The 14,315-nt window shown below is 36.2% G+C and overlaps 1 protein-coding gene across 1 annotated transcript in view; it reads right to left on the bottom strand.

The window, feature by feature from the left end:
* The window catches only part of Notch2 (notch receptor 2), a 152,833-nt gene that overhangs the window by 108,661 nt on the left and 29,857 nt on the right, over nt 1-14,315 (bottom strand). The window contains exon 2 of the mRNA XM_077803756.1: nt 4,204-4,285. Within this exon, the coding sequence (XP_077659882.1) occupies nt 4,204-4,285 (82 nt within the window). The remainder of the gene's footprint in view (nt 1-4,203; nt 4,286-14,315) is intronic.

Below are 14,315 nucleotides of genomic sequence, written 5' to 3'. Positions count from 1 at the left end.
GCCAAATTAGTGGGCCTTGATAAACACTCCAGGGTTTGGTCAAGCCCTCACACTTTCCACAGAACTCTCTGAAGGGTCCTTAGAAATAAGGACCACATCTCAAGACTAAGATTTCACCTGTTAGAAAGAGAAGCAAACCTATTCTCAAACTAAGCCTCCATCAGATCAAGGTTATCTCTCAGGAATGGAACTGCCTACTAAAACAAAATTCAACATTCTTTAGTAGAAAAACCTTTTAAATGCATCAACCACAATGTCCAGTCAATAATTAAAAACTAAAGCACACTCAAAGTAAAGAGCAACTGAACCCACAGTCAAGAGAAGAAGTTGATAGAAACATAGCCACAGACAACCTAGATGTTAAGGACAGAAAAAAAAAACTTTAAATAATAATTGATAAATGTTTTTATAATACACATTTTATAAACTGTATAATTCATAACCTCACCTACCCCCAGCATCTCAGCAAACTTGAGTTGCCCATGATTTTTAATCAAAATAGGATTTGGAATGGGTTATTTTCGAAAGCCTGGAGCAAACAACTTGAAAGTGATTAATGACATCCAAACTTAATTATATATTTACACCTCCCAGTAGGACAAGGGAGAGAATAAAATGCCTTCTCTCTTTGTAGTGAGAGGGCTTTATTAAAACCTGACAGCAACTATTTAGCAGCAATAATTGAGTTTTATGCAAGATTACACAGATTCCCCTTGTCTGGCATCACAATCTGATCACACACTGACAGGGTAGCTAAGTTTCTAACAGTGAGAAAAAACAGTAGAGCTTTGCATAAAACCAATCTTTAAAAGTACTTATCCTCATCTGTCAATGTGATATTATCAAGGGTTTCTGTAATTTCTATAAACAATCATTATGTTTTAGCTGAGTCAGTAACACAATGCCCTCTTCAGAGGTAGTCAGACATCTTCTGTTTTAAAAATCACTTTCTACCAATTCCCACCCTCCAAAAAAAGAATTTGGCTTCAACTTTATTTTCTTAATCCACTGAGCAATCTCATGAATAAAAATATAATCACATACCCTGCATGCCTGATATAATTTTCATAAACTTTCTAAATATTTTAATATTTATTTACTATTTTGTGAAAATATTTACTGAACAAGCAGGCTTACCTTCTTTCCCCTGGGAAGGAAAGAAAAGAAAGAAAAAGCAAGGTTGATTAAGATATATTGAAAAGTATACCAGGAACACATTACTTTTGCTTAAGACTCTGTGAAGGAATCATCAACTCAGCCTCTGTGGTGAGTTCTTGCTTTCCCTATGAGTACAGATGGTGACCTTGCCATTCCTGAAAAGGCTAATCTTACCTTTTCTGAAGTAAACACTCTTTTTACAAGTTCAGTTCTTCATATTGATTTCTCAGATGAGAAGGATGGCTTTACCAATTTTTTTTTTCTTATTCTCCCTTTCTCAATCAAGGACCTTGTTTCCCTCAGAGCAGGATTGGAAGATACCAGAGGGACTGACTGACCCATCCAGAATTTTATATCCATAAATATTCCATTCTATCAACAATTAACACAGGCCCAGTGACAGAATTTAGGTAGCTCTATTTTTGTTAGTCACAAAGGAAGTTCCCTGCTTCCGAGTAGTGTTTCTCACAGAAAATGTATTGAACATCTTTTACTTCAAGAAACACATTGTTGGGACTGGGGTTGTGGCTCAGTGGTAGAGTGTGTGAGGCACTAGGTTCAATCAGCACCGCATATATATAACTAAAATAAAGGTCCATCGACAACTAAAAAATATTTAAAAGAAAGAAACACGTTGAGCAATAGCAAATACCAGGTACCTTGCCTCTCTGGTCATGCTTACGAAGTCTGAGACTAGAACTCACATACCTGCTTCCTCACAAAAGTGACCCTTACTGTCCTCTCCAGGTAAGTGCTCAGAGCTTTCTCCCCTAGAAATCTTCTCTCCCCATGGCAGATCATAATCTATAGACCAACATTAAGAACCTATGTGAGGGCTGCGGTTGTAGCTCAGTGATAGAGCACTTGCCTAGCATGTGTGAGGCACTGAGATCCTTAGCACCCCATAAAAATAAATTTAAAAAATAAAGGTACTGTGTTCATCTACAACTAAAAAATATTTTTAAAAAAGAACCTATGTGAAATTCTCCCCACATAAATCACCACATCAAATTATATCCAAATAACTTGGCTCTCTGTATGGTACTACTATTCCGGATGCTGCCTAAAGCAAATAAAATAAATAAAAGGAGAGAACCTGTATCTTTTTTTTTTTAATGTTTATTTTTTAGTTATAGGCGGACACAATTTTGTGTGTGTGTGTGTGTGTGTGTGTGTGTGTGTGTGTGGTACTGGGGATTGATCCCAGGGCCTTGTACATGCAAGGCAAGCACTCTACCAACTGAGCTGTATTTTTATGTGGTGCTGAGGACCAAACCCAGTGCCTCATACATGGTAGGAAGTGCTCTATCTCTAAGCCACAACCCCAGCCCCCAGTATCTAATTTTTGAAAACAGTTAAGAGGCATATAAATTGAAGAGCTTTTAGTTCAGGAAGCACACTGTTAAGCAATAGCTACATGGCCGGTCCTGTGCAAGTTATTAACCATGAAATATGCCTAAGATCAGGACCTCATAATCTAGTGAGAGGAAAAAAATATCAACAAGTAATCACAATGTAATGGGTTAACTGCACAAGACAACTGAATAACAGAACTGAATAACAAGGCAAGCAAGCAACAAAGGCACCAGATGCCTCTAAGAGACTAAACAAGATTTCAGTGACCAATTCTAAGGTATTAAGTTCCCTCCCTTATTATCTCCAGTTGTAGTTCCATTCTTAGAGGAGAATACACCACATGTTTTCTTTGTCAGCTAGAAAAACCAAGTGAGCAGTCCATAATCAGTTACATAAAATCTTTCATTTCCAATGTTATCTTTATTTCAATCCAAACAAACTATTGTTAAGCTTTACTGTCATCACAGCTTAAAATATTTTCACTTTGTTAAAGAAAACTGTTTCTGACTTGGGAAAAAAAATAAATGTGACATTAAAAAAGTTAGATCCTGGTGTCAGAATGGACTCAACTGGCAAAAATTTTACAATTATATGAAGAAAAAGAAGACAAATATTATCAAATCTTATTTTTCCAACATTTTCCCTGAAATAAATATAATGATACTTTATTATCAAAACTTTTCAGTTAAGGTTAAAAAAAAGATCTATAGAAAATATAAAGAAGCTGTTTATGAAATTATCTCACAGCTTTCCTCAAACAAGAAGTCTGGCGAATTGTAATGCATTCCACTGTTGTCGTGAAGGAAGGAAGGAGGAAGGAAGGGAGGGAGGGAGGGAGGAAGGAAGTAGGTAGGTAGGTAGGGAGGGAGGGAGGAAGTCTGGAGAGACTACAAGGCTGGAGAAAAAGAAAAGAAATGCTCTTGAGTCAAAAACTAGATGGCACAGCCTACCCTATCCCTCCTCCTTCCTCAACAGTGATTTAACCCCATAGGATGCCCACTCACAGCCCTGCCCCAACCTTACACATGCATATACTGGGCTAATGAAGGGTCACAGCATATACATCTTATACATCTTCCTCCTTCACAGTCTCACTTTCAGAACTGGATTTTTTTATAACGGGAGGAAAATTTCATATGATTATAATATTACACTGGGCAGAATTAAAGTTACTATCTATTTAGAGTTTATCTTGAAAATAAGATCATAGATGAGAAGAGATTCTAAGGCTATGTTTCAAACTGAAAAATATAAGAGAACACACTCAATATGTATTAATTAGCCACTCACTAAAAATTCCTTTTTTAATTTTTTATTAATGCATATTAATTACATAGAACAATGGGTTTCACTGTGGCATATCTATACATTCATAAACATATTTTTATCATTTCAAGCCTCATTTTCCCCTTCTTCTTCCCCGCCTCTCCACCTGATCCCCTTTCTTTTCTCTAATAGTCTCCATTCTATGAAGTCTTTTTTCATAAGGCAAAATATAATGGTAAGATAGTAAAAATTTCTTATTGACCATTTATCTGACATCCACATCCTTCTAGATTCATCACCCACTAAAACTATCAGCAAAGTATAAAAACCAATAACATTTCATAGAAATATTAAAAATAAAAAAACAAATATTGTCCAGTATCCTACTGTATAAAAAGAAAATATGTGAAGAGAAAAACTTACTTGCAGTAGCCAGTGCCATTGTGATAAGTAACACAAATTCCTTCATTAACACAGGGCTCATAGCCATCTCGACACTGCAATGCTGAAAACAAGAAACATACATATAACAGAAATTAGTCACTAATCATAACCCTCAACACCAAATGAGATCCTCATCAACACTGATCCCCACATCTAATCTGATCTGGGTTTCCCCTCAAGTTTTAATCAGTTTATCTTTTAGCTTCTAAATTCATAAAAGCAGAAAAATTCATTCCACAAGTGTCTTCCCACATGAACTACTTTTGTGGTCTTATATGCTTTTATTTCTCTGTGTTTCTGTATCTCTGGCTATTAGATCTCTCTCCCAGAGATAGACAGTAAGACACTTTAATCTATAACATCCATGGCATGTCATAACCATCTTGAGATTTGGATACTTCAGATAGAGCAATATTAGAATTTATAAATGAATGTTTAGAAGACCTAGGTAGATACTATGTCACCATATTAGGAGTTATTTAGCCCTGAGCTGAAAGTTTAAAACACTTCACACACAAAAAAAAAATCAGAAATATCAATAATATCCATTCAACAAACAGAAATTGAAAGCCTAGTATACACTCTCCTAGGACCCAGGGGGAAAAAGGAGAAATTTTTGAATATATATTAATGAATAAAACATAATCTCTAATTATAAAGGCTCACAAAAAGGGAGTAAATCATGAATAGAGATTGTAGAGGAAGGGAGAACAGAAGTTAACAAAATGAGAACTGCAAATTGATGTATCTACTCTGGAAAGCAGTATGGAGATTCCTAGAAAACTTGGAATGGAACCACTATTGGATCCAGTCATCCCACTTCTCGGTATACGTCCAAAGGACGTATACTACTGTGACACAGCCACATCAATGTTTATAGTAGCTCAATTCACAATAGCAAAGCTCTGGAACGAACCTAGGTGCCCTTCAACAGATGAATGGATAAAGAAAAAGTGGTGTGTGTGTGTGTGTGTGTGTGTGTGTGTGTGTATATATATATATATATATATATATATATATAAATACACAATGGAATATTATTCAGCCATAAAAAGAAATAAAATTATGGTATTTGCTGGTAAATGGATGAAACTGGAGACTATCATGCTAAGTGAAATAAGCCAATCCAAAAAAAAAAAAAAAGGCAAATGATGTATGGATTTGATGTGTAAATGCTAACACATAATAAGGAGTGGGGAGAAGAATAGAAGAAGTTCATTGGATTAGACAAAGGGGAATGAAGGGAAGGAAGTGGGGATGAGAACAGGAAGGCAGTAGAATGAATGGGACATAACTTTCCTATGTTCGTACATGAATACATGACCAATGTAACTCCACATCATGTACAACCACAAGAATGGGAAGTTACACTCCATGTATCCATAACATGTCAAAATACACTCTACTATCTTACAAAAAAAGTACATGTATAATGGCATAAATTGACGTAAACATACTTTATATACATAGATACGAAAAATTGTGCTCTATATGTATAATAAGGATTGTAATGCATTCCACTGTTGTTGTGTATCTTAAAAAATAATAAAATAAAATAAATCAGACTACTCAGAAAAGAAACTGCACTAGTAGAAACTTTCACTGATTTCAGCCAGGAAAGTCCATCCCAATCTGCCATGCACTTGTCAGAAATTTACAGTTTCTTAATTGTTTTAGCTTTAAGAGTCAGAATTTTCATCACCAAAATGCATATCATTAATCCTAAAGACAATTAGACAGGAAAGACAGAAAGAAACTTAATCTAACAATTGAAATCAAAGTTCAAAAACTCCATTCTTGGAGACCATGAAGATGTCCATCTCCTAAGATGTACATATACAAATACTTGAAAGCAAAACTGGGAAGTCCCCACATTTGAGTTTCTCTAGCCACAACGTTCTATATATAAACTGTGCAGTATCAGAGACTATAAGCTTGCCCATCCCAACAGCAAAATCAACTTCTTTTCCCAGAGAGCCTAGGTACAAGCTGGATGTCAGAGCAAGTCCTCTGACATACTACATAAGGACCCTTCATTAGCCCAGTACTGCACCAAGAAGTGGAATAATCTGAGAACATGTTTACAGAAACCTTATCTCATCCTTTAAAATAATGCTGTTTAAAAAATAGTAATGACAATGATAGTAGCAAACACAATGTAGCACTTACTAAATACCAGTTACTATCCTAATATACATACATTAATTCTATCCTCACAACAACTATAAAAAGTTGTTAATTTAACTTTATGTATTCCACAGAGGGCACCTGACTTGATTACTATTACACTAATGAACCTAAGGAGTCTGAATCTAGAAACTGTGCTCTTAACTACTCTGCTTCCCACTGCCTGACACTGGTCCTCACAGGAAGGGCAGGGTAGGCATTATCACACCCATTTACCAAAAAGTGGAGGCCAGGGACATTAAGAAGTCCCCTCATAGATATCACCCCACTAGCTGATGGCAGTGCTGAGCCTAAGACCCATGTCTCTTCCTAAGTCCCAAAACCATTTCCATAACAGCTGCTGGGATCACATAAGCAGTCACTGGGCTGTGGGCGGAACAGGCAGATTCAGAAAGAGGGTCATCTTCTTGCCCATGTCCCACTTCCCTGTAAGGCTCAAGTGCTCCCTCTTCCCACACTGATAAGCCCAATGCAAGAACTATAATTAAAACAGTTAATGTCAGGTTATTTCCTCCATACCAAAGTTCTCAAACTGATTTTTTTATTCTCTTTAGACACTTTTATTAGTTTCAGTGAGAACTTCCTGGCTTTTCTCTATTTGCCCTTCTCCTTTAAATAAAAAGGAAAACTCTCATAGGAAAGGAAAAGTCCTGCAGGCACAAAGCAAGGTGCTGGTTCCTGTGAGAATCCCCATGCAGTGGAGGAAGGCAGGAGACCTAAATTCCTGCCTCAACTATACCTTCCTACGCCATTGCAAGCAAGGCACAATCTCAAAGGGCTCAATTCCCTATAGGTAAACCAATCTGGAGGTGGACTAAATGCCCCTGAAGGTCCCTGTGATCCAACAATGACTCTCCTGTGTTAAAAGAACATAAACAACATGCCCCATACTTGGAGAAACCTATCCAGGACCCAGCCATCCATGACTCAGAAAACTGTGGTGGGGGCGGGGGGATCACAGTCTGTTCCTATTAAGTGTCCTGGCAAATCATTATAGTTGTGACAGGTTCAGAGAAATACAAACAACCCAAAGTCAATATGTGGCAATCAACCTAGCAAATAACTTTATAGCCTAGCCTTAGTGAACCAATCCAATTCGTGACTGAAAAGGAGGCGGACTTACAAGGCTAATAATTAATGCTGTTTGACTGATTTGTGGGATCATGCTACTTTGAACCTTTAACATTTATTATACCACGGTCCTCAAACTCTAGTATGCATCAGAATCACCTGAAGGGCTTGTTAAAACACAGTGCCAGACCCAACCCCCACAGTTTCTGATTGAGTAGACCTAGAGGGCGCCTGAGAATCTACATGCCTAACAAGATCCCAGGAGATGCTAATAATACAGGTCTGAGGAACCACATGCTAAGAATACAGGCACTGAGAAGATGTAAGTGTCTCCTAAAACCATACACTCCTCCACAGGTCTTAAAATATCTAGATATACTGTCTGAATAATAAAAATAAAAATAAAGTAAAATTCGAGACTCATGACTTTACCTGGGGCTCTTTCTAAATGAATACTGTAATTATTTGTAGAAGTGAAAACTTTGATAATCCAAAATGATTAAGATGAGACTGGGAAAGATCTCATCTCAAACTTTAATTTTCTTTTTTCCAACATACATTTAATTTTAACAATGAAACTGAAGGCATCTTAATATTTGTAGAATGAAAACAAAATACTAAATCAAATCACAGAGAACAGATGGTTAGGCTGATGCTTCAATGGTTTCAAGACAGAAGCCACTCAGAGTGTTTTCCTCAAATTTTCTTCTTACATCACACACAGTAGATACTTAATAAATACTAGCTGAAAGAATTAAACAGACACTTCTTAAAAAACACAAATGGTCAACAAATATTATGGAAAAATGTTCAACATCTCTAGCGATTAGGTAAAGGCAAATCAAAACTGCATTGAGAATTTACCTCACTCCAGTCAGAATGGCAATTATACAAATAGGGACTGGGGCTGTAGCTCAGTGGCAGAGTGCTTGCCTAGCATGCATGAGACACTAGGTTCAATCCTCAGCACTACATAAAAAACAACAAATAAAATAAAGGCATTCTGTCCATCTACAACTTCAAAACAAAAATTTTTTAAAGAATACAAATAATAAATATTGATGAGGATGCAGGGGAAAAAGGTACACTCATACATTGTTGGTGGGAATACAAATTAACAACCAATGGAAAGCAGTATGGAGATTCTTTAAAAAACTAGGAATGGAACCACCATTTGGCCCTGTTACTCCATTCCTCAGTATATATTCAAAGGATCTAAAATCAGCATTCTACAGTGATATAGCCACATCAATATTTACAGCAGCACAATTCACAATAGCTAAGCAATGGAGACAACCTAGGCGGCCTCCTCAGGTTGAGGAGAAGGAAGAAGGGACAGAAAAATGGAAGAATAATGGCATGAATCTGACTGAACTTTTGTATGTGCATACATGGATGTGGCATAGTCCATTCCACATTGGGTGTATCCACAGGGGACACTAGCTTATTTTTAAAAAATAAATCAACTGTACATGGATTGAAGAGGATAATGGAGTGGAAAGACAGGGAGCAGGTTGTATTCCATGACAGTATAACTATGTCAGAGTGTATCCTGGTGTTGTATATAACTAAAAATAATTTTTAAAAATTTAAATAAAAAAAAATACTGGCTGAGTGAGATCAATCTTACTGTATCTGTGTGTGCTTGTGCATGCTCCTCCCCAACTCAAAAAAATAAACAAACAAACAAGAAAACAGAAGTAGTGGATTTCAATGTCATTGCTCTATCACTTGGCAAAGTAACACAAAATCTAGAAGCCAATTTCCAATTTGAACATTTTTCAACATAGTGTGCTTCAAGACTAGCACACTAGTTCACAACAGACTCACAGAGCATCTGCTATGAGCAGGTGTGTGCCCTGATTTCAGGAATACCATGGCTAACAGATCACCCTCGTGATCCTTATTTGTATTAGGGGAAAAAAAATGGATAACAAATAAAAAACTACATAAAGCCATTTCAGACAGTGATATATCCTGTTAGAAACAAAACCCAGCAATGGGATACAAAGCAGTCATGATGGCTGAGGGAGCTGGGGAATACTTTCTAAAGTGTGCAGAAAAGGCCTACCTGAGGAGGTATCCTTTGGGCTGAGAGTGAAGTGGACAAAAGTCATGAAGATAGGAGGAAGATCACTCCAAGAAGAGGAGAGGACAAGTGGAAAGCCCTTAGGTGGTAATGAGACTGGCATTCCAGGCCTACACAGCCAGAAGTTACTAAACAAAAGGATAGAAAAAGAAGACAAGCAAGGGAGGAAGGCAAGGGTTAGAACTTGGATGGATGTGGTCAGAGTTGCAGCTTCTACTCTCGGTGGGAGGTTAAACTCCTGGGTTGTGTTAAGCAAGGGAACTTACAAGGAAATAGCATAATTTAACATAGGATATTATACCAATAAATGGAATAAATTCTTCCCAACTGCCATCACTAGCAGTCTAATAAAAGACATAACAAATTGCCACAAACAAGACAAAACAGAACTCATTCTTCTTCTTTTAAAAAGGAATAGTGGTCAGGCGCAGTGGCATACACCTCTAATCCCAGAGCCTCAGGAGGCTAAGGCAAAAGATTACAAGTTCAAAGACAGCCTCAGCAACTTGGCAAGGCCCTAAGCAATTCAGTGAGACCCTGCCTGTAAATGAAATACAAAAAAGGACTAGGTATGTGGCTCAAGGTTTGTGTACCCCTGTGTTCAATTCCCAGTACCAAAAAAAAAAAAAAAATATATATATATATATATATATTATTCCTGCAATGCTATATATATAGCATTGCAGGAATAAAGAGAAGTGATTGACTAAGATTTACTAAAGGTAAAACAAACACTACATAAGCAAAAATGTTGTTCATCTTTAATAAAAAGAATTCCACTAATATTTGTTGAAGAACTATATTATGAGCATGGCCCTTTATTAGGCAATGCATGGAAATCAAACATGAATAAAACAATCCCTGGTCATATGCTCCTTACAATGTAATGGTGGGAAGTTAGAGGAGTAGGGGCTGAGAAGCTATGACCCAAATAAATGTAAGAAAAATATGAATGAAATAAAAACTGCTCTTATTACTACTAATATCCATCTCAGAATCACCCACAAAGAGCCTTGAAGAAACAACACAAACTCTTGCTGTTTAACAAAAATCTTAACTCAATCCAGACAAGCCTCTAGTGTGTTTATTCAAGCCTATCAGACTCAACTATATACAAATACTGCAAACAACAAAATAAGCTGTCATTGATTTTTACCAGTTCCAGTGCCTCAGGAATTTATCTCTTTTAGGGATAGGCTAGAAGTGTCCAAACTCCACAAAATCCTCCTCCTTGATATTCCCTAGGTTTTCCAGTACCATGCCAGCTACATATCACTGGCTTAAAAGACTCCCTTTGTTTTAGGAATTTCTAACATGAGTAATTAATTCTGGTACCCAAGACAGTGTAATCTGAGTAACCTTCAATGTGTTTCACTTGTTGCTTTGACATGTAATAGTTTAAAATTGGTATTACTTGTTGCTTTGTAGCCTCTTCAAATAAGCTTCTGTTGTCTATCTCACATGATTCTCTGTTGCAGATCCACAGCTCACTCAGAAGACTTGAATGGTTGGGGTTCCTAAAATATGTGAAGAAGAATTATACAGGGTCCCCCCTCCTCCCCGCAACGTTTATGCAAATTTCAAGTAGCAGTATTTGAGAGAAGAAGTCTGAGTTTACTCCTAGGACTTGGCGGTGTTTGGCTGCTATTGCTTCTGGCACATGGCCTCTGGAAAAGGCACAGTAAAAATGAACACAGCAAAGTTTTCTAAAATGACTGTGTGTATCATTACCAAAAATAGGAGAACTGAGGGCAGACAAGGAGACACTGGGGATTTACAATAATTCTCACAGCACCCTGCAATTTCAAACAACAAAGCTTTTACTAAATTTTTTCATTCCATTTTTTTGGGATCAAGCCATTAAAAAAAAAAAAAGCAAGAAAGAAAAGAAAATAGTCCAAACAAACAGAATAAGTGAGGAAGCTTCAAATCCCAAGTGGTACATTTAAATAAAAATGAAGTGGAGAAACATCTGTCTTCCTCCTTTAAATTAGTCTTGATTAAAAGGCAAAAAAAAAAAAAAACTGCAATGAGAGACACCAATTTTATTTTTTTTACAGTGTGAAACAACACAAACTCTTGCTCTTCACAGATATCATCTATCAGAAAACGTGTTTCCTACCTGAAAGAAACCAATACCAGATCCATAGATTAAGGGTTAGGCTACCCACATTTCACAGCAAAACAAATCTGGAAATATGCCTTGATTTAGGGATATGTAATCAATATAAATTGAACTTACAAGACAGTATATTTAGCGTGACTAGTAGAATTTTCATTTTATAAAGGAATTCATTCCAGAATGAGGTTGATTGTATTATGTGATGTGCATGTAAGAATACAACCTAGGGCTGGGGATGTGTCTCAAGCGGTAGAGCGCTTGCCTGGCATGCGCAGGGTGCTGGGTTCGATCCTCAGCACCACATAAAAATAAAATAAAGATGTTGTGTCCACCGAAAACTAAGAAATAAATAATTTTTAAAAATTCTCTCTCTCTCTCTCTCTTTAAAAAAAAAAAAAAAAGAATACAACCTAAAGAATCCCCTATAGGGCTGGAGATATAGCTCAGTTGGTAGAGTGTTTGCCTTACATAAGGCCCTGGGTTGGATCCACAGCATCAAAACAACAAAAAAGCCCCTATTATGTATCATAATGCACCAATAAAATAATAAAAAAATTCATTCCAGTGAATTAATAAATCTACAATAATCCTGGAATTCTAAAAATTCCAATTGTCCTTTTTATAACATTAGGTTTATTACAAAAACTAAAAGTCATCAATTTTCTGCATCATATGGAAATTTACTATGCACTGGTTTTTTCCCTTTTACTTTTGTTTTTCTGTCCTTATAAAGACTACAGGGAAATAATAACTTTATGAGTAAAATTCCAATTCCTGGGCTTTGCAGATGAAACTAATGCATTTGGAGATGAAACTCTTCTTAGGAAATACAAGGTTTAAAACTCCACACATAAATCAGGATGTGGCTGATTTTACTGATGATCACCTCCATACTTTTTCTATCTGGGCCATAACAAGTACTCAACATTCAACAAGACATTGAATGAACTAATATCTGTAACTAAGACAAAAATCTATTAACAAACCCAGCAACCAGTTTGTGTGTTCAACATGTTCTAAGATTCCAATGTTATTAAGTATAGGAATACTTAAAATGTGACTGTCGAATTCTTACTTCACTTTGTTTAAGAAATAGAAAAAGTAAAATTGAAGGAAAAAATAGTGCAAACTTCCTGGCCTTTTACAAAGATGAGAAGTTGAGAAAGTAGAACTGCACTTTTTTAATCTTCACAAAACTAAAACAACTTTGAAAGTTCCTATCTTAAAATTTGCATGAATGAAGTTACCCCCTCCAACCTGGCCCCTCTGTGACTCTTAAGCTATGTGCATTGATTGCGGTAAAAACTGCCTGAAATAGTTTGAACAAAAGCCAAAATAATTTACATTTAAATGTAAAATAATAATAATAATAATAATAATAATTCCAAGTGAATGGTAAAATAGTCTGTTTTCATTGTATGGAACCATTTTCCCTAAATAGCACTGATACACAACCACAGAACAAGTACCAATGGGATCCAAAGAAGCCCCAACATACCGCCTCAGAGTAAGTATCCAACCCTTGGTAAAATGACACTGACCAAAATAAACACAGGGTGTACATGCCCAGAAGGTTCAGGATCTTGGTGTTAGAAAACCCAACAAAACAGAAGAAGCTGTATAATAATATTGAAAAGTTCAATTATTTTCTATACATAATAATAATATTGTATAATAATATTGTATAATAATATTGAAAAGTTCAATTATTTTCTATACAAAAAAACTTGTGTTCTTATTAGTGTTCAAAATCAAAAAATGTCAATCCAAAGTGTTTTCACTTTATTTCTCTATTATGTATTCTCTGTTCAATTCTATTATCTCTCTCTCTCTTATCAAGACAAATTTTGCCTGTCACCAATATCCTGTGTTTCTAGCAAACCCTCCCTTTTTAAGAAATTTTCTAAAGACAATTGTTAAGTACAACTTAATCTTTTTAAAAGCCATTAATTTTAAATAGATGTTGTTAAGTACCCTTGCTGGAAAAAAATGTATAAATATATATAATCTTCTTGCTATCCACCCCCCAAAAAACAAAGTGTTCATTTAGCTTAAATTGTTCAGAACACTTTATAAACGTAGGAGACAATTTCTAGTGTTTGTTCATTTAGAAGTAGACTCCCAAAAAGGGACAAACTATAAAATGAAAATGGAAAAAGCTATGATTGTTTCATACTGTTATACAAAATCATGAAGACTTCCCAAAACCAAAGAGGGAAAATCCAGAGAACAGTCTCAGATTTCCACCATGTGCATCCTTCCCCATAGACTTTAAAAATTCTCTCCCTCAGGATGGGGTTGTGGCTCAGTGGTTAGAGCCCTTGCCTGGCATGTGTAAAGCACTGGGTTCAATCCCCCACACCACACTAAAAAAATAAAATAAAAATAAACAAATAAAATAAAGGTATTGTGTCCATCTACAACTAAAACAAAAATCTCAACTAAAAAAAAAAAAATCCCTCCTCCCTCTCTTTCCACCCCTCCCTGACACACACACACACACACACACACACACACACACACACACACACAAAACAAAAACCCTGTGCTGGCAATGAAGTTAATTCTCAAGAACTGAGGTTGAGAGGGGAGTCCCTAGAAGACCAAAACCAATGTACTATG

The sequence above is a fragment of the Urocitellus parryii genome, chromosome 11 (genome assembly GCF_045843805.1).
Source record: "Urocitellus parryii isolate mUroPar1 chromosome 11, mUroPar1.hap1, whole genome shotgun sequence".
In the NCBI taxonomy this organism is placed as follows: domain Eukaryota; kingdom Metazoa; phylum Chordata; class Mammalia; order Rodentia; family Sciuridae; genus Urocitellus; species Urocitellus parryii.
Note: the sequence above shows the minus strand (reverse complement) of the source record. Positions and strands in the feature narration are given on the sequence as shown.